A 22,389-nucleotide genomic window follows, 5' to 3' on the forward strand; every position below is an offset into this window, starting at 1 on the left:
CTTTAGATTATGGGTTATGAAGCCTATTCTTAGAGGTTTCTGTGGAAGGAGCTTTTGAAAATTCCTAATATCCATCTGAATTTTATTAACCCTTACAGTCAAAAAAGTCCTTCTTTAAATCTTCTCTCAACTTTTCCTTTTTAATTGAAATTATTTTCTTTATTGTTCCATTTTGGGCATAATTGTATGCTTTAATTATAGACAAGAAAATGAATATCAAGGTGTCTTTGGGTGAGTGGAAATATGAATTTCCACAACTATTATTTACCACTACCACTATTGCACTTCTTTGACCCTTCAGAAAAATGGATTTAGTGACAAACATTAAGTATGTAACTAGGTGGAAGCCAACATTAAGAGTAATAAATCTATTCAAAGTTACCTTTTGTAGAATCATCTTCTATTGGCTGCTTGAACAGGGTAATATCCTTAAAAGTACACAGGAACAAGACCACCTTTTCATGTTCATTTCTTATTGGTGCAATTTGCATATAGAACCAAACAGGGGTTCCTGTAACAAAAATAAGGTTGATTAGGATAGATAGATAGATAGATGATAGATAGATAGACAGATACAGACTAATAAACTGATGGAGATAAAGAGGTGAAGAAATGGGATATATAAGTATATACACTTATACATATATTATATATATATGTACATACATACCTAGTAGATAGATATGTATAAAGATAGCTACAGGGAGAGAAATAGAGACCTATATAATCTATCATTTCCTAAATGCTAATGATTACCGTCTTCTCTTTTCTCCTTAAAGGAAAAAAATTGAAATAATGGTGTTTGATTGCTTCAAAGAAACCACAAGGATCTGTTCTTTGCACATCAAATTTGTAGTTGACCAGCAATCAAGAAGCAATTACGAAGCATGTATCTATGCATGGTACATTGAGAAATGTCCCACATGGGATTACACAGGCTATATAATAACTCTACCACACATTTTTCAAGTAAGAAACACCCAAACTCTGGGTTCAGACAATGAAGGTCATTCTAGTACCATACTAAAAATCATCACACATTATTAACTTGACATACTTATTTCTGCTTTTTAATCTCCCTTACTCTAATAAAGCGATATTTACTTTCCTTGGCATTTGTTTCATTTCTTGTGTCACACTTATTCTGATTTCCTCTTCTAGCACATAGTTTGTGCTGGTTTAGTTAGTTATAAATCCAAGGTGGATTCAGTCAAGGAAAGGAGTCAGTTTGAAAATTGAGGAAAAATATGTCGCGAGGAAAAATGACTGAAGAAAGATAATGAGAATGGAAAAGAGGATCCAGTAACTTCCAAAAAGTTTGGCCTGAGATGGGTATATAAAAAATGAGGGGGAAGTAATGGAGGTGATGTAGCAGGAGATAGGCTGGATTTGAACCTTAAAACAAAAGGTAGGTAGAAGTTAATGTAGAAAGCAAAAGGAAACCATGGAAAAGCTTTGAAACAGCAGTGATGTGGCTAAAGAGACATATGAAGTTAATTGTTTTTGTTTCCACATTTTAGATGTACATGGTAGGAGGGAAACAATTCAGAAGAGCCAAAGGGGAGAGATGCATGAGACTTTCATGACCCAAATGTAAGCTGAATAAGGACTGAGCCAAACATTTGGTTGTAGGGGAAATTATAGGGAAATCAGGAGAAGAGGAGAAAACAAAAGAGTTTTGACAAGAGTTTCAATATAAATCAAGAATCTGGGAGATCTAGCCCTCAATGAGAGAACAAAGAAGATACAGCATTGGGGAAAAGCTTCAGGAAAGAAATAGGAAAGGAGTTTTCATCATATTTAATTTGATTTGATAGCAAGACATTCAAACATCTGTCCATTAACTAAGAAATAGAAAATGGAGGAAAAAGCTCAGCAGTAAATGTGGAAAGTCTTTCAAATAAAAATGGATGCTAAAACAATGGAATGGGTGAGATACACCAGGGAAAATGAAGATATGGCCATAGTCTATGGTGGGAGTAGAGCTAATAAAGAGGCTCCTTGATAACTGCTCAACATAGCAGTTAGATCTGCCTCCCTTTAGCTCACAGTATGACAGGACTCAAGTCAAGATGTAAAGGAATTAAGTATCCTCTATCAACTCTCATTTGGTCACCGATTTCATCATCTATCCAAATGTGTACCTTTCCTATCCTTTTGGCGTCACTTCTCAGTAGCCTAAAAATCACCTCTTTTTCAGCTCTGGTTCCTTTTCTCCTCCTCGTACCCAGTCTAAGGCATTTAATATAGCAACCTAAGTAAATAAGGTTAATTTTTTATAATTTCACTTATCGCTTTCCATTTCAAATAGAATTGCCCACATGGAGTATTTGATGTGCCACCAATTTGTACTGGACTGTGATTTCATTATTATTGTATATTCATCATTGGCAGATAGGTGGTACAGTGGGTAAAGTGCTGAGGCTGGGGTCTGGAAGACCTCATTTCAAATCTGGACTCAGACACTAGTTATGTGACCCTAGGCAAGTTACTTAAATGTCTATTTCACTGTTTCCTCATCTGTACAATGAGGATAGTTGCAGCACCTACCTTCTGGGATTATTGTGAGGATTTAATGAGATAACACTAGTAAAGTGTTTTACAAACCTAAAAGTGCTCTACAAAGGGTAACTAATGTTATTAATTAACATTAATGTTATAATGGAAATCATGATGATGAAATTTCCTCTGTCTGCAAACATCAGCACCTGCTCTGGAATTTAGAAATTGCGAGAACTGCCTAGGGCATTGAGAGTTTTAGTTGTAGATAATCACACAACAGGTTTGTGTCAGAGGCATCAATTGAAACCAAGACTTTTTGACTCTGAAATCAACTCTCTGTTCAATATGCTGTGCTACCTCTTTGAAATGTTATGTTAAGCTTCAAATTGTCATGAATGTGTCGACACTTTACCAGATTTAAACTGTAAATATATTTTGACATTCCATAACTTGTTCTTGTTGTAAAAACAATTCTTATATGAGGCAGCTAGGTGGCACAGTGAGTAGAGCACCAACCCTGGAGTCAGGAGGACCTGAGTTCAAATCCAGCCTCAGACACTTGACACACTAGCTCTGTGACCTTGGGCAAGTCACTTAAACCCAATTGCCCGGCCTTTCCCCCTGAAAAAAAATTCTTATGCCCTCAACACAAACATTCAAATCAAAACTAGACATTTTATATAAACTTTAACAACTGACTTTCTCTAATGAAACTATGATTTTATATTTGACAATTTGATCTTTCTAAGGTTTTCAGGATATTAGGAATTAAAAAACACATATTAACTACTACACTGAGTAGGGAGGATGAACTAGATGAATGTTCCATCTAATAACTAACTTTCCTACTACTGAAAATCACTGCCAGGGTCACCACAACTGCAAGAGCCAGAGTAGTGATCTCCTAATTTATCCTATAGATTTAGAGTATTGGGTTATAGGGTAATGGGCTTGAAGACAGAAATACCTGGATTTGAAACCTGACTCAAACATCCTACTAGCTATGTTACCTAGACTCAGAAACAGGAAGACTTATGTTAATCCCATCTCAGACACTGAACTGGGTGAGTTTGACCCTGAACTAGTCACTGATCCTCTCTTAGCTTCAGTTTCCTCATCTGTAAAAGCAGGATGAAAATAGCACCCACTTTCCAGTGTACTGAGGATCAAACAAGATAACATTTGAAAAGTTCTTTGAAAGTTTAAAAGTACTATATAAATGCCAGTTATCATTAATTATTTTATTAAATATACTCTACCACTGCCACCAACCAATAGTGATTTCCCTGACCTCTTCTTGGCACAGACAGGCTACTTAGTGCCACTTCCCTGTGAGAAATTCCACATTAATTACTAATAGCAAGACACTTAGCAAGTCGCTTCCCCATCCTGGACTTCATTTTATTCATCCGTAAAATAAAAAATTGGAATATATGATCTCGGAAATCCCTTCCAGCTATAAAATCATGATTCCATGAGTCAAAATTTGGATAGCTAAAACACTGAGATCCCTGCTGCCAAGAGTAAAAATATGTATGGAATTAGGGGGTGATTTCTGAAATGCTGTTGTATAAAGCTTAGCAGTTGGTAAGTTGGACCTAACATGACTTCCATCACAAGAACACTTCTATCACATGACACACACAGGAGAGATTAGTTGCCTTCACTCGATGGATATGATAGGTACCTGGGACAGCAACCCCAAGACTATATAAATAGTAAGCTTACTATTGACACACTATAATAATTAGATACTATGTCAACAGTATGTAAATATGTGAATCATTTATGAAATACTATGGGGAGTTATGGAGGAAGAATAAAGTTTTTATTGTCACCAGTGTTCCTCAAATCAGGAAACTAGGCTTGAGTATCAAGCCCTTTGAAGAGGCATTTACCTCTGAGTATTGTGGCCCATGCTTATGATCCCTACTACTGGGAATGCTGAGGCTAGGGAACTGCTTGAGCTCTGGAGTTCTGAGATGCAGTAGGGCTAAAGTCAACCATGTTTCCTCATCAACTGTGACACTGATATGATGAATGCATGGGAGAGGGAGTCACCAGATTACCTAACAAAAGATGAATTGGATAAGGTTGGAAAAGGAGCAAATCAAAGTTTATGTGCCAATCAGCAGTGAGATTGGAACTATGAGTACTAATGCACTTCCAGCATGGGTGAGATAGAGACACCCAGGCTACAGAGGGGTTTAAAAAGATTGATTCATGCAAAACTCAGGAAAAATGAAATTTAAGGCAGCCTAATAAGAATGCAGTACAGTTTTGCCAAGAAGCGGACAAATCAAAGAATCAAACAAGAAATACTTTGATAAATTGCTCAGTAAAGCACAAAACATCAATGGAATGGGACTGCCCATTGCATTTAAAAACTTCCTACCTTTTGTCCCTCAAGTTTTTTTGCTGAAGACCCTGTGAATTCTCCTCCCTTAAAAGTATTTAAGTGAAGAAAGACTTAGGTCCATCTTCTGGTCTTTAGAAGATAAATGGTACAGATACTAATGGCATTTGTTAAAAAATGTATAATGGCTCAGAAATTCTTTCTAATGAGAGCCAAGAGACAATATTTTATGAATCCCAGATGAAAGTAACACATTTATTCACAACAAGGGAAAATGTACAGTCAAGACCACCTGAGTTGTTTCTATTTATATCCTTAAGAGAGCAGATAACTATTTGTAGTAGCTCATTAGGAGTTCTTTGACCCAAATTTTTATTTTTATTTCATTTATTTATTTATTTTAATACAACAAGTAGCCCTATTAATTTTTAGGTATGAGTACAGGACATGATCCTTCCCAAGAAATAGCCAAATATGAGAATGATGCATTGAAAAAGTAGGTAATAGTGAACTGTATCATTTTGAGGCTGATTGTTCATCAATTTTGTTTTGTTTCATTTCAAACTTAATATAGCATATCTGAAAGGAGACTGAGTGGTGTACACATTTTGACAGATCAACAGACATGGGAGCTGTACTAATACATAAGTTATTTCTTTTCCAGCACAATGAACTTGTCCATGTCAATGAAAGTTGAAGAGCTTATAATATACATGATTTTCCTCATGTCCTTTACAAGCTTGTTTACAGGTAGCTAATACTCCATTTTGTATTTTGCTATGAAAGGCTTTTAGGAACTTCAGGAAATAAAACTGAACATTTTATACTTTGGAAGGAAATATAAAATAGCAAAACATGAAGAGAGAGTAGCATAGCAGCCACCCAGAAACTCAGCCACGTGACGTGATATAATTAGCAAATAATAAGCAAGCACTGTCTCAATCCTTCCCTCTGGGGACAGACAAAAGCATTGGAAAGACATACAAGCCTTTTGGAGAGAGCCCTGGTCTAGATGAAAAGAATTATAACTTCCTTGAAGGCAAAGAACTATGTGTAATTCATCTTTGTATCCTAAGCAGAATTTAGCTCAATGTCTTTCCCATTTTATGTGCTCGTTATGTTGCGTGAATAAATAAAATTCTAATTTTGCTACAACTCTATATGCAATTTTGATAGGATACTTCTCTGGGCCTCAACTTTTGTATATATGAAATGACTAAGGGCCTACGATGCATGTATATTTTGATCATATATATTATTCATGTATGTTCATAACCCTTACTTCAATATATATTTCTTTTATATTTAAAATAAAAATGGTCTGTCTATTTTGATAATGTACCCCAAATTCCTTGATAAATATATAGATTTTTGACAAGATACAACTAGTTAGTCTAGTTTTAAAGACACAACGGCCCTCATTACTGGAATAAATACTCAATATTTTATTTTTTTAAATTGCTGGGGAAATTGGACAGCAGTATGGAAGAAATTTGATTTACACAAACACTTAATGCCATACACCAAGATAAAATCCAAGTGGATATATGAAATTTACAAGAAAAAAGAGTCATTCCCCAATTGAAAAGGGATCTAAGAATATGAAAAGTCATTTCTCAATGCAAGCTATCTATAACCATATAAAATGCTCCAAATAACTAATATAGAAATGCAAAAACACTTCTGAGATTCTACCTTACATCTTATGCCTCATTGGCATAGAAGATTAAAAAAAAGAAAATGACAAATGTTAGAGCAGCTATGGGAAAACAAAAATATTGAAATACTAGTGATGGACTAGTGAATGGGTACAAACATATTGGAAGTTATTTGGAATTACATACTAAAAATTATTAAATACTGAGTGCCCTTTGACCAGCTACACTATTACTAGGCCAAAATTAGAAACTAAAAGAATGTTTCTCAATTGAGAAATAGCTGAATAAATTGTGGCATTATCATTGTGATGGAATACTATTGTGCTGTAAGGAACAATGAAATAGATGATTTCAAAAAGATATAAAAAGATTTATATGAACTGATGCAGAGAGAAATAAGCAGAACCAGAAGAACAATTTATATTGTACCATCATTATTATAAAAATGAATGTTTAAGACTTTTATAAATTGATACAGTGTGAAATAGAAGAATAATTCACATAATAACAACACTACAATTAAGCCATGCAACTTCAAAACCTTTAAGAATTATAATCAATGCAATGATCATTCATTATTCCAGAGGACTGATGATGAAACATACTATTCACCTTCTGACAGAGAGATGATGGATTTAAGGTGCAGAATGAAACACATATTTTTAAAGACAGCCAATTAAGAAATTTGTTTTGTTTGATTATGCATATATATTACAAGGAATTTTTCTTTTCTTTCTATAGGGTGGGAACAAGAAAGGAGAGAAAGCAGATTTCTGTTTATTTGAAAAACAAAACTCTTTTACAATGAAGAGTTTGAGGAGGCTATAGGTTTGGAATGTCACATATACTTTCAGGAAGAAACTGCTTTGTGAGTTTTGCCTAGTTGTTTTACTTCCCAAAACAATTCCAGTAATCTGGAAATGTTTGTAATGCAAAAATAAAATATGTCAATAAAACAAAAAAAAAGAAAGTACTGAATTTGATTGGTCTTTCCTTACGAGGTTAAGTTGGAAAAGCTCAGTGGTTGGAAGAATTTTCAGAGTTGTTTTCAGAAATAGATGACCCCATTACAGGATAAAAGGATGACACCTATATTTTATTTTCCAAATTATAGTAAAGAAAACATCAGAGATAAGTGTGCAGCAAAAGAAAACAAAAGATTACACAGAGTATAATTAAGTCCATAGTAAAGCAAAATCTTTTATTATAGGGTTTCTATATTGCTATTGCAGGCTGTATGTGGAGAACGGCCCTTTTATATAGCAATATGACACCTGAGAATTGCCAAAGGGTCCTTGCCTATGTCTAGAGAATGGTTTTCTCATTCAAATTCAATTAAAATGCCAAAACACTTTTAAAAAAAACAATCTGTTAGTTGATTGGCTTATTCATTTGTTCAATTTTGTTGTTTCACTTATTTTTTTGAGACTGTGTCTCCTTATCCCACTGAGGTTGGAAGTATGATATCCATCCCCAATACTGATCAATACTGAAGCTTTAACCCTCTCTACAAACTCAGCCAGTTAGTTCATTCTTACGCAGCCTAGTCATTCCCACCTCACCCCTTTCCTTGAGAATCGCCATAGTGGTTCCAGACTTAATGTCAACACCTAATGGGTTTCAGTTCTACTGCAGCTCAAAACTCTTGAACTCAAGCAATCCACTAGCTTCAGCCTCCCCAGTAGCAAGTCATGCCTAGCCTTTGAAAGAAGACTTAGAGAAATGCAATACCAGCTGTGGGCCTTCTTTTATTTTTACCTGTAAAAATGAAGTTTTAGACTAGATGACTTTAAAGGACCCTTCTGGTTCTAAATACTAAGATTTTATCAGTCCCCCTTGTAAGTTAACTGGGATGTTGCTGCAATGTGAAGACACTATGCATTTCTTTATTGAGGAAACCCATGAAGAACTAGGTATATTCCAAAGAACTTGACCCCTATAGTCTATAGTATTACATGTCCAACTAGTCTTTTTTAGGTTTTATTTATTTTATTTTTAATTTATGGAATAAAACAAGCATTTCCATCATGTAGTATAATAAAAAAGATAATTACATGTAAAACTGCAATTTGCTATTCCTTTTAAATATATAAAGTTACATATAAATTTCTCTTATTTTCTTCCTCCCCCCACCCTAAAGATGTCTACCATTAGACACACACATGTGTGTATGTAAAATCATTCTTTACATTCTTCTATTCATCAGTTCTTTATCTGGACACAAATAGACTCTTCCTTCACACATCCTTTGAAATTAATCTATGTATTTATAATGGTCAAAATGACTTATTTGCTCAAAGTTGTTCTTAAGTCAGTATTGCTGTTAAATATCCTCTTGATTCTGCTCATTTCTCTCTTCATTGTTTTATGCCAGTCTATCTGTGTTTTTCTAATATCATTGAGCTCATAATTTCTTATAGCACAGTAGTGCTCCATCACAATCATACACCACAACTTGTTCAGCCATTCCCCAATTGATAGGCATCCCCAACTAGTTTTCTACGTAAGTTTAAATGTCACCCTCTGGGCAAAGGAACTGTTCCAACAAGGATCAAAGGATCTTTGTTTCCCAATGAAAAAGATTCATTCCACAAGTCTGTAGCTTCTGAAGAAGTCTTGCCATTCACAGAGGGAGACATTTTGAAGAAGGTCGGTGTTCACTGCCCTGTGTTTGACTATGTGCCAGCAAAGCTTATCACCCTCTTTATCTCCAACATTGGTGAAAATGCACCCTCCTATATTTACTACCTCATGAGTGAGCTCTCCCACACTAATGATCACATAATATAAAGTCAGGAAATGATGGCGTTCAGGTAGACATTTGTCTAACACTGAAACAAATGAGAGACACAGAAAAGGCTGGGGTCAAATGCCCTCAAAAGAAGCCTTGAACTCTAGATAGAAACTTCTGCTTCTGCAGCCATAAACATACAAAGGCAAAATTCTGGGATCTGTTCTTTGGATCTTCATGGAATGACAGTGTTTAAACTATTTATTTGGGAATCTCCTGCTGTCCTGGCTGCACCTCTGTGGGAGATGAAAAGTTCTAATTCAGTGAAGTGTTATGGTTCAGGTGGAATTCTTTACTGAGGTAGACATGTTTGCTCAGAAGTTTCTACACCATCTCCTGGGATGTACCTATAAAAGCTTCTTTATGAAAAAAAATAGAAAAAAAAGATTTAGAGGTGGAAGAGACCATGAAGTCATCTAATCAAACCCTCTCATTTTATAGATGGGGAAGCTAAAGCCCAGAGAGGTTAAGCAATTTGTCTAAGGTCACACAGGTGTTAAGCATCACAGGTGGGATTCAAAATCAGGTTCCCAACTCCAAATTCAGCACTGTTTCCACTATACTGTAATGTTTCTTGTCTTCAACTTCTCAAAAATGGAAGTTCATGGTCTGGATCAGTCTTCACAGGTAGGGGGCCCATACAAGCAGGTGATGTAACAGATACCAATGACAAGTAATGAGTCTCCTACTAGTTGCTCCAATTCTTGAGTGTGTTGCTCTGAAATCAGAGATAGCTTTTCCCACTTTCATAGCTAGTGGTCTTACTGGTTTGGGTCTCATGGTTTCCCTTACTGGTTCAAGGTCCACCAGTCATTAAAGAAAGAAGCACTTAATTGAAAATGGGAAATTTTCTGCATGTGATTTGTAGTGACTATCTAAAAGATGGCACTACAGTTTTGTCAATTATCCAGTGATATGTCTGACCAAAAAGATGAATATACCACCAGTTCTTCCTGTTTTCTCAGTCAATCACTCAAAATGGATCACCTTCCTAGAACTCAGTGCAAACTAAAATCTAGCCATAGTCCTCAAAGTATGTTCTGTGTTCAGTCTTGACTTTTAAATAAAAGTAAAAATGATGAGACAGAAGAAGGCAGTGTACTTGGGTGGGGGGGATATGTTCTAGGTGTGGCAACATCTGAGATTTTATCCTAAAAGTCTCACTTTTTCTTAAAAGCAAACTTAATTGCAATTACTAATGGTCTCCATAGAGTAAAGATGAGGTAGAGAGGCACATAAAATGTGTCACTATACACAGTCAGCACCATTTAGAAATAAGAATTTGATACTAATGTCAGAGGTCTTCTTCAACTGGTCTGTGTGATAACACACAGAATTCACCATCAACCTGCCATAAAATCCTAGTATATCATGCCATTGTTTCTAATTGTAAACAGGATACAACATCTGAATATAAATCAAACTGTCCTAAGCTAGATGTTACAGTGTTCACTAGAGTCAGAAATGAAGGACAAGCAAAGAAAAAGGAACAGGAGATAAAATTGAATCATTAACAAAAGCAAAAGAATCAAAATTAAGAAGTTAGTCAATGAGTGTACCAGGATTTTTTTTCTTTAAGAGACTCTTCCACACTCTAAGAAGGGTCTATATTATTACAGTTTATGAATTTATGTAACAGATGCCTGAACTACCACTCCCCTCTATAATCTGACCCCAGGGTACAGCATACTCCTTGATCTGAAGTCCAGCACTAAAAATATTGATAAAGGAAATTAGTTTTCAACAGCCCATTTATATTATATTGCTACCAAGTATTCCCACAGCATATCCTCAGGAGATAAGGATTTGGTATATATGTAAGTATGTATGTATGTATACACACATGTATGTATACATATGTGGGTATGTATATATAAACATGCACATGTCTATATACACAGAAAGACACAACTAGTGGAATACATATACTCACTTATGCTAATCATATTTCCTTAATAAATAACAGGAAATAAATTCTGGGGTCAACTTTGTATTATATATGTCCCCTAATCGAATTCTGGCTAGCTATTAGAATCCTTCTGTACTGTTCATGGGAAGCTGCAAAGAGGGAAATTTAGGCTACATGTCAGGAAAACCTTCCTAAACTTAGATTTATACAAAAAGGAAATGGAATGCCCTAGGAGGTCATGTTGATTTCCTCGTCATTCGTTTCAAACAGAAGTGAAAAGTCATTGTTAGGTATGCTTCTCTTTAGGTAATGGATTCAACTAGAGTCAATAAGGCCTTTTCTAATGTTGAAATTCTATGATTCTATCAGCGATGTTATCAATAAATATTTATCGAGTACTAGCTGTGTACCTGGCACTAAGCTAATGAACCATTTAAAGCTGGTCTATATTTTTCCTGGTTCCCAGGTTCACATGGTATTCTGTTAGTAGTTCAAGCCACTTTCTCCTTCATTGTCAGATTTTGTCCGCCCCTGAAGGGTGTTAGGGAGGAAATCGATTACCCAAATTCCCCAGATGTTAGGAGTTAACTGGAGCTAATTCAAATATATTATCAATAAAGGAAGTGATACATTTTTGTTGATAGTTACACAGCTTATACATACTGATAATACATACTGTTTTTCTTGTACAGAAGAACTTCAAAGCAGTTTGACTCATAGTTGTCAAAAGTTTGCCTGACTTTCTCAATGGTCTTCTTGTCTGTCAGTTCCCCATACATAAAACTGGAAGATAAAATAAAATCCATTTCAGCTTGTTTTTTTGTTTCCATATACTACATAGTCATAGATTAGCTGTATTTATCTTAATTCATATTCAGAAAAGGCCGAGACATGTTAGAAACCCCCGCCAAATAAACTAAAACAATTAATCTTCACTTTATTTTATATGATTCCTCAAAGCTGTTCTAATACTGATAAAAGTTACCTCTTTTCTTATTATAAAGGAAAAAAAATAGTGATTGGCATACTCACCATCTCCCCTACCAAGCCCCACCTTCTTCCTAACTTTCTATTCCTGTCAAGGATACCATCATCCTCCCAGTCACCCAAGCTCAGAATCTAGATGTCATCCTTTACTCCTCTCTTCCTCTCACCTTCCTCCCCCCATAAAATAAGTTGACACATCCTATCAAATCTACCTTCATAATATTTCTCAAATATGCCTACTCTCCTCTGGTTCTGCCACCACTCTGGTATAGATCCTTATTGCTTCATTCCTGAATTATTTCAACAGCCTGCTATTTGGTCTTCCTGCCTGAATTTTTTCCCCATTCCAGTTTATCCTCCTAATCAAACCAATCTTCCTAAATCACAGATCTATTCCATGCCCCTATCTAATAAACTTCAGTTGCTCCCTAACCTCCAGTGTCAAATATTAAATCATCTGTTTGGCATTTAAAATTCTTTGTAGCCTGGTCCCTACTTAAATTTCCTTTTTTTTTTACATCTTATGGTACAGTAACACTGGCTTCCTTATAGTTCCTCACACAAGGGTCTATATCTCCTGATGTCACCAATGCAGCTAGGTGGCACAATGGATTAAGGTGTTAGTGCTGGAGTCAGGGAGATGAATTCAAATCTCACTTCAGATACTAACTAGCTTGTGTGACCCTGGGCAAGTCACTTAACCTCTTCCTGACTTGGTTTCCTTAATTGGAAAATGGGAATAATAATAATACTTACCTCTCAGGGTTGTTGTGAGAATTAAAGGAAGTAATATTTGTAAAATGCATTTATCACAGTTCCTAGCATACAGTAGGTGCTTAATAAATACTTGTTTTCCCTCTTCCCTGACTCCATACATTTACATAGGCCATTCCACACCTGGAATTCTCTCCCTTCTCATCTCCATCTCCAGGCTTCCTTGGTTTCCTGAAGTCTCTGAAAATTCCACCTTCTGCAAGAAAATTTTCCCAAACCCCCTTAATTCTAATGCCTCCCCTTTATAGATTACCTGAAATCCTGTCTATATCTTGTTTGTTCATAGTTGTTAGGGTTTGGGAAGGGGATGGGGCTCTTCCATATCCCTGGTGTCTAGCACAGTGCCTGGCACATAATAGGTGCTTAATGAATGCTTATTGACTTGACTTAACATGAATTTATGGGCATTTTCTTAGTATAGATACAAATAAATCTTCTGGAAATAAAAGGGTAAACTCTAAATTCAACTGCATAAGAGAACATGTGATACCAAGCACAAATTAAAGACTAAGTGGGAACACTGAACAAAAGCCTAAACATTTGCTAATTTTCCAAGAGAAACTCAATAAAGGCTTGATTATTATTAACATATCAGGGGCTAAAATATAGTCTTTTACACTTCACTAAAATATTTAAATACCTCTCTAATACTAAGACTCTTACTTTCTGAAGTATACTTTCTTATTATCAGCACATGGCACCCACACAAATGCACTGAGGTATAGTTCAAAAAAAGATCTCTGTTCTTAAAAGAAAAGATGTTAATTTATAATGCTTTATACATAACAAGTACCTACTATTCTTCTTGAATTGACCTGAATTGAATTGAATCTTATACCTATTATGTAAAGTCAATATTTTCCTTTTATATGAAGCATGAGCACTGGACAATGGCAGCTGATATTAGCTTTCAGCTACTATTTCACTACTTTTTTAAAAAGGCAAGTAAAAAAGTTTCCTACTCTGTGAGGAAGATGAGGGAGGAAGAGTAGGGAAAAAGAGAAGGTGGAGGAGAAGGGAGAAAAAGGAGTGGGCAGTAAGAGGAAAAGGAAAGAAGAGGGAGGAGGAAAGGGAAAGAGGAGGGAGGAGAAGGAGGGAAGAAGAAAATGGAGGAAGAAGAAAAAGAAGACAGAAAAGGAAGAAGAGGGAAGAGGAAAAGGAAGGAGAGGGAGAAGAAAATGCAAGGAGGAAGACAGAGAATGAAGAGAGGAAGAGAAGGAAGAGGGAGGAGGAGAGAGAAGGAGGAGAGAGGAGAAGGAGGGAGGAGGAGGAAGGAGGAGGAAGAGAGAGGAAAAGAGAGAGAAGGAAGAAGAGGGAGGAGGAAGGAGAGAGAAGAATGAGGAAGGAGGAAGAGGGAAGAAGAGGGAGGAGGAGGAAGAGAGAGGAGGAAGAAGAACAAGGAAGAAGAGGGAAGAGGAAGGAAGAAAATGAAGGAGGAGGACAAAGAGCAAGGAAGAAGACAGAAGGAGGATGGAGGCAAAAGAAGAGGGTGGAAGAAAAGTGAAGAGCTTAGAGGAGGAAAGAGGAGGAAGAAGGAAAGGAGGAGGGAAGAGGAAGGAAGAGGAGGAGGTAGTAGTAATAGTTACGACACATTGAAGAAGACAAAAGGATGTTTTACTGTAGATGTTGCACATATTCATGTATTTCTTCCAAAGTCAATAACTATATATGAATTAATTGATGCAGGCTGCTCTTCCTTCTAAAAGAGGAGAGTTACAGGGCTAGTGGCCCATTGAAGAGAATAAAATCATTGAAAAGATGGAATAAATTCTTCAATAGAAGAAAAGAAACAATCTGAAAAGACAGAAAAGCATCCAAACTAGTAAAGAAATTGTACCATGAAAGAATATAGCACAGAAAAGGAAAGATAGGACTGTTGCTCTATTGGAGATATGTACCAGGTTCAAAGCTCTTTGCAAGTGGGGAAACTAGGACTTTCTGATGAGGTAGCAGCTTTCTGTGCTACAGAAGTGTTATAAAGATATGTAGGTACTCCCAGAAGATAGTGTAAACAAGAAAAAGAGATAAACCACGATACTTAATGACTTCCTACCCAGGGATACAGAGGTATTCCTATGCCAAATTGACATGAACAATAAGGAAATATGCTGGTTTTCTCAGGTGTGTATCTGAGTCACGTTGGAAAGAGCCCTGCGAATTACCGAAACTGAAGACCTATACCTACTTCTGATAATACATGCAGAGACTAGCAATAAAATCTCATTTATGCTAGAATGTATCTCTAGGCATTAGAAAGCCCTAGTAAAGAAACTGAAACCCATAAGGTAAAAGATGAGGCTGTCATCACTTGGTATAATTTAATGAAGAAAGATTAATTAAGGGGAATAAGTAAAGATATTGTCAGAGAACAGTATTTGGCTTTCTGAGTCAGGATTTAAGACTAGAGATATAGTATATCTATCTGACTAAGGCCAAGAAAATATATTTTATCAGAGATCTTGCAGAGAAGAGCAAGAGTCAATTTATTAAATACTTACTATGTGCTAAGTATTGTGCTAAGCACTGAAGATACAAAGAAAGGTAAAAGACAATCCTTTCCCTCATGCAGCCCCCAGTCTAATGGGGGTAGGGGGACAATACACAAATAGCTATGTACAAACAGGGTATAAACAGAATAAATCACAAATATTCTACAGAAGGAAGACACTAGCATTAAGGGGTAATAGTAAAGGCTTCTTGCAGAAGATGGATTTTAAAATGAAAATTAAAGAAAAAAAGAAAACTTCCCAGTTAACTAGCTATACTAGCTGGTAATATACCAGCTAGTAGTAGGAATGATATACAAATAAGAACAATGGAGACACTCAGTAATTCACAGATGCCAGTATTCAGGAAAAGCGGCAATCATTACACTTATTATTCTATGTATCTATGTATAAAACCACAAATTATGAAAAAGCAAATAAACTTAAAATCTTAACATAAGGAGTTAAATGGGGCAGTTAGATGGTTCAATGGATAGACTGCCAAACCTGCAATCAGGAAGATCTAAGGTCAAATTTGGCTCTGACACTAGCTGTATGACCTTGAGCAAATCACTTAACCATGTTCACCTCAGTTTCCTCATCTGTAAAATAAGCTGGAGAAGGAAATGGCAAACTACTGCAGTATCTTTGACAATAAAACCCAAATAGGATCACAAAAAGTCAAACACAACTGAAACAATTGAACTACAACAACAAAGCCAGTAAATACAACTAGATAAGTATAACTAAGACGTAGAAATAGGATGTAACTCATGACTGTAAATTGACAATTGGTAGACCTTCTAGTAGTAGTAGTAATAGTAGTAGTAGTAGTAGTAGTAGTAGTAGTAGTAGTAGCAGCAGCAGTAGTAGTAGTAGTAGTAGCAATGGTAGTGGTAGTTGTAGTGGTGATGGTGGGTGGTGGCAGCGGTGGTGGCCACGGCAGCTTAGGATATCCAGAAAATAAAGTGCTTAAATTGTAGGAAGACTCTGGCAAGAGATTGCTCAACTAGCAAGAGAAACTCAATTGGAAATTCCATCTGAAATACCACAAAACTGGCATGGAAATAGTATACAATATTGATATAGAACTTCAGCTACCGGTACATCTGTTAGAAGCCTTTCTATGTTAACGATGGAACAATTGAGAAATTCTCAACTTCCTTAGGGACAATTACCTCCTTCAGAAGGATCTGATTCTAAATGATAAAAAGAAATGCCTTATTTGTTGAGGTAAAAATGACCCTTAAGAAGGGAATGCCAATGATAGTTGAATTCATAGCCAAGTCTTGGGAGAAAGCATTTCAAAGAGATAGGTAGGATATCATGATATAAAAATCTTTATAAATAAAAATTTGTTCAAGGGGGTAGCATATTCTCAAGAAGAAAATTGCAATGGCATGAATGTAAATGACTTTTATGAGAAAGAAAAATGGGAACCATCTAGAGAGGACAATGCAGGTGAAGAGGAACCTCATCAACCCCCTCAGATTTTAAAAATATAACCAAATCAGCAATTGGGGATGAATACAAAAGAATGTCATTGGCTAAGACCAATTACGCCTGGCTAAGAACTAGAATGTGAGGTTGCATTAACAGAAGCATGATGTCCAGAATGAAAAAGATAATGGATTCTCAGTACTTTGCCCTGGTTTGACCAATATGGAACACTATATATTTATATGAAGCTCTATGTATTTAATTCTGGACATCTCATTTTAAGAAGTACATTTACAACCTGGAACATATTCAGACACAGTAAACAGGGCAATGAAAGGACTAGAAGCCAAGTAGAAGGAACTGGAGATAGCACAAAGAAGGAAAAACAATGATAGCCACCTTCAGATAACTAAAGGGATGTTAGTTTTGCTTCACTTGGCCCCGGAGGGACAAATGATAGATGATTCATTCAATACGTAGATTATTCATTCAATATGTAGAAAATTTCTTAATAATTAGAGCTGTCCAAAAGTAGAAGAGTCAGAGTGGCAACATCCACGCCTTAATAAATAATCTTCCTCAATACTTCCTCAGTACTTAGCAAAATAATAATAATGATGATAATAATTTGTAATAAAGTGTAATAAAGGATTAATAATTGGTCTGGTAAGTAAATACTCTTCCTCAGTTTTAGCAAAATGATAACCAAAACTTGCTAAGAGTACTGAATGTTTATTAATTGGTCTGATATTGTAAAATGATATTCACTTGTAGTTTTAACTTCAAGAAACAAATGTAAGAAGCTCAAGAAAAATTCAGGAAAACAAAGAATTAACTTACTGTCTGTAGTTTAAAAGCTGATTTACTACTGAAGAACAAGCTGTTCTCAGCAAGCTGAGATTATATGCGTATATATGTGTATGTATATATATATATGTGTGTGTGTGTGTGTGTGTGTGTACATGCATATATGTATACATGTGTATATGCATATATATTCACATCACACAAAAATAAAACAAAAACAAAAACAAGGGAGTAGGGCAGGAATCCATTGAATCTAGATGTCCATGGTTTAATAAATTACTTTTGGGGAAAGTTCTATTAAAATAAAAATCACGTAAGTATTTGTGTAATGAAAAAAAAAGTTACTATTGAAATGAAAAAAAAAATTTGGACCCAATGTATGACTGTCACTAACAATGTCACCCATATTATTCAAGAAACATTGTTTAAACTGGTGGGGAGAGGGATGCAAGCAAATGTTTTTTCTTTTTACTTTTTTTTAGGGCAAATTGAATATTTATTTTTTTTCTTTGTTATCATTTTTTTTAATATATTTAGTTTTCGGCATTGATTTTCACAAGAGTTTGAATTACAAATTTTCTCCCCATTTCTGCCCTTCCCCCCACTCCAAGATGGCATATATTATGGTTGCCTTGTTCCCCAGTCAGCCCTCCCTTCTGTCACCCCACTCCCCCCCTTTTCCCTTCCTTTCTCGTAGGGCAAGATAAATTTCAATGCCCCACTGCCTGTGTATCTTATTTTCTAGTTGCAAGCAAAAACATTTTTGTTGTTGTTTTTGAACATCTGTTTTTAAAACTTTGAGTTCCAAATTCTCTCCCATCTTCCTTTCCCACCCACCCTCCCTAAGAAGTCAAGCTATTCAACATACGCCACATGCGTATCATTATGTGTAACCCTTCCACAATACTCATGTTGTGAAAGAGTCACAATATTTTGCCCCTTCCTAACCTATCCCCCTTTATTGAATTTTCTCCCTTCACCCTGTCCCCTTTTGAAAGCATTGTTTTTGATTACCTCCACCCCCATCTGCCCTCCCTTCTATCATCCCCCCCTTTTTTAATCTTCTTCCTCCTTTTTTCCTGTGGGGTAAGATACCCAATGGAGTACATATGGTATTCCCTCCTCAGGTCAAATCTGATGAGAGCAAGATTCACTCATTACCCCTCACCTGACTTCTCTTCTCTTCCTAGAGAACTGCTTTTTCTTGCCACTTTTATGCAAGATAATTTACCCCATTCTACATCTCCCTATCTCCCTCTCTCAATATATTCCTCTCTCATCCCTTAATTTTATTTTATTTCTTTCAGATATCTTCCCTTCATCTTCAACTCACCGTGTGCCTGCTCTCTCTCTCTCTCTCTCTCTCTCTCTGCATATATATATATATATATATACACACACACATACATATATACATACATGCACACTCACATATACATATATATATATATATATATATATATATATATATATATATACATGCATATTCCCTTCAGCTACCCTAATACTGAGGTCTCATGAATCATACACATCATCTTTCCATGTAGGAATGTAAACAAAACAGTTCAACTTTAGTAAGTCCCTTGCAATTTCTTTTTCTTGTTCTTTTTCTTGATTACCTTTTCATGCTTATCTTGATTCTTGTGTTTGAAAGACAAATTTTCTATTCAGCTCTGGTCTTTTCACTGAGAAAACTTGAAAGTCCTCTATTTTATTGAAAATCCATATTTTGCCTTGGAGCATGATACTCAGTTTTGCTGGGTAGGTGATTCTTGCTTTTAATCCTAGCTCCATTGACCTCCGGAATATCATGTTCCAAGCCCTTCAGTCTCTTAATGTAGAAGCTGCTAGATCTGGGGTTATTCTGATTGGGTTTCCACAATACTCAAATTGTTTCTTTCTGGCTGCATGCAGTATTTTCTCCTTGATCTGGGAGCTCTGGAGTTTGGTGACAATATTCCTAGGAGATTTCTTTTTGGGATCTATTTGAGGAGGCGATCGATGGATTCTTTCAATTTCTATTTTGCCCTGTAGTTCTAGAATATCAGGACAGTTCTCCTTGATAATTTCTTGAAAGATGATATCTAGGCTCTTTTTTTGATCATGGCTTTCAGGTACTCTAATAATTTTTAAATTATCTCTCCTGGATCTATTTTCCAGGTCTGTGGTTTTTCCAGTGAGATATTTTACATTGCCTTCCATTTTTTCATTCCTTTGGTTCTGTTTTATAATATCATGATTCCTCATAAAGTCACTAGCTTCCACTTGCTCCAATCTCATTTTTAAGGTAGTATTTTCTTCAGTGGTCTTTTGGACCTCCTTTTCCATTTGGCTAATTCTGCCTTTCAAGGCATTCTTCTGCTCATTGGCTTTTTGGAGCTCTTTTGCCATTTGAGTTAGTCTATTTTTTAAGGTGTTGTTTTCTTCAGTGTATTTTTCAGTATTTTTTTGGATCTCCTTTAGCAAGTCATTGACTTGTTTTTCATGGTTTTCTCGCATCCTTCTCATTTCTCTTCCCAATTTTTCCTCTACTTCTCTAATTTGCTTTTCCAAATCCTTTTTGAGCTCTTCCATGACCTGGGACCAGTTCATGTTTTTCTTGGAGGCTTTTGTTGTAGGCTCTTTGACTTTGTTGACTTCTTCTGGCTGTATGTTTTGGTCTTCTTTGTCACCAAACAAAGATTCCAGAGTCTGAGACTGAATCCGGGTGTGTTTTCGCTGCCTGGCCATGTTGCCAGCCAACTGACTTGACCCTTGAGTTTTCAGCAGGGTATGCCTGCTTGTAGAGTTAAAAGAACTATGTTCCAAGCTTGGGGGGATGCGCCAGCTCTGCCACACCAGCACTCCTCCTTCCCCAAGAACCCCCAACCCAGACTGGACTTAGATCTTCGGCAGGCTGTGCACCCCTGCTGTGATCCGCCACTTAATTCCTCCCACCAGGTGGGCCTGGGGCCAGAAGCAACTGCAGCTGTAGTTCTGTAGCTGCCCCACCTCTGCTGCCCCCAGAGCGGTAGCTGAACCAGGAACTCCTTCCACTCCTGCAGCTTTTCCCACTAACCTTCTCTGTTGTCTTTGGTGTGTGTGGGTTGAGAAATCTGGTAACTGCTGCAGCTCACTGATTCAGGGCGCTAGGGCACACTCCACCCAGCTGCTGGTCTGGTTGGTCCGCGCTGTCCACACTGGGCTCTGCTTCACCCCGCTCCCAGGTCCATGCAATAGACCTTACCCTACGACCATCCAGGCTGTCCTGGGCTGAAGCCCTGCTTCCCTCTGCTATTTTGTGGGTTCTGCAGTTCTAGAATTGGTTCAGAGCCATATTTTATAGGTTTTTGGAGGGACTCGGCAGGGAGCTCACGCTAGTCCCTGCTTTCCAGCTGCCATCTTGAGCAAATGCTTTTTCAAGTAAACTCTAAAATCATAGAAACATATTTCTTAATTTATACCTTCTCAAGATCACCAGTTGTGGAAAATTCACCTGGGTCCTTTAGATAAATCTAGGTAGAACTGAGTACTTTTTAAAGATTTTTTTTCCCTTAAAAAATTCAGCTCATTTTTTCTCACCTCATCTGTTAACATCTAATGGCTAAGCCTTAATGTTTCATTCATTATTAACCTGCCCTTTTCTAGGAAATGCTTTTTTTTAAGGAAACAGCAAAGAGCAGAGCATTTAAAATTGCGCATGAGAATCTTAGTACACCACATTTGGCAATCGAACCCTTCATTTGACATTATTGTTTCCTCTATTGTGCCTGATTTCTCTCCTCTGTATTATATAGCAAGAGTTGTCTACATCAGTTGTAAGGAACTTGTTATATAGAGCTTATTATTATAGCAATTTCTGTACATTTGTTCTCCCCAGACAGATTGTAACCTTCCGGAGTGCAGAAAATGTGTCTTGTGTATATGTGAATCCCCCGCAGGTGAATCACAGGGCGAACAGGAAAGTGTACATTGCTTAAACTATGCCTCATTCACTTGATGTTTCTTTCTGAATATTCTGAAGGAAGACCTGATTTAATTTGAAAGTGAAACGGAAAAAAGATTCAGAACTTCAGATTTTTCCTCCTCAGGTAAGGACCCACATTCCACTTTAATCTGACATATACATCAACTAGGTGGAACAATAGATAGAGCTTTAGATCTGATCAGGAAGATCTGAATTCAAAACTTGCTTCCTGACCCTTAATAGTTGTATAGCCCTGGGCAAATCACTTGACATCTAAGTCTTTGTTTTCTCATCTGTAAAATGGAGGTAATTATAGCACCTACTTCCCAGGATTGTTGTAAGTATAAAATGAAACAATAAAGCAGTTTGTAAGCCATAAAGTGCTATCTGGATGCTAACAATCACTATTATTTTTACCAGAAAGCAGATAAAACTATTTTATTAACCAAGCTAGTCTGTGTATAACAATAAATCAAATAGCTGAGCTCTATTAATCATGAAAAGTAAGAATGGATCATACTCACATGGATACTACCCTACAAACACTGATAAGAATATTCTAAGCCTGTAACTACAAATTGTTTCTCTTTGCTGTATCTCTACAGTATTGGTTCTCAAACTGTGGTCCTTGGACCCCTGAGGTGCTCCTGAAGACCCTTTCAGAGGGTCTGTAAGGAAGACGCCAAAATTGTTTTAAACAATGCTACTAAAGTATTTTGATTATCAAAATATT

The 22,389-nt window shown here is 36.4% G+C and overlaps 1 protein-coding gene across 1 annotated transcript in view; it reads right to left on the reverse strand.

Moving 5' to 3' along the window:
* The window catches only part of KCNH5 (potassium voltage-gated channel subfamily H member 5), a 545,730-nt gene that overhangs the window by 469,757 nt on the left and 53,584 nt on the right, over positions 1-22,389 (reverse strand). Inside the window, exons 3-4 of the mRNA XM_036735143.1 lie at positions 11,893-11,999; positions 383-511 (exon numbers count right to left, since the gene is read on the reverse strand). Coding sequence (XP_036591038.1) covers positions 383-511; positions 11,893-11,999 — 236 coding nt within the window. The remainder of the gene's footprint in view (positions 1-382; positions 512-11,892; positions 12,000-22,389) is intronic.

The sequence above is a fragment of the Trichosurus vulpecula genome, chromosome 8 (assembly GCF_011100635.1).
Source record: "Trichosurus vulpecula isolate mTriVul1 chromosome 8, mTriVul1.pri, whole genome shotgun sequence".
Taxonomy (NCBI): Eukaryota; Metazoa; Chordata; class Mammalia; order Diprotodontia; family Phalangeridae; genus Trichosurus; species Trichosurus vulpecula.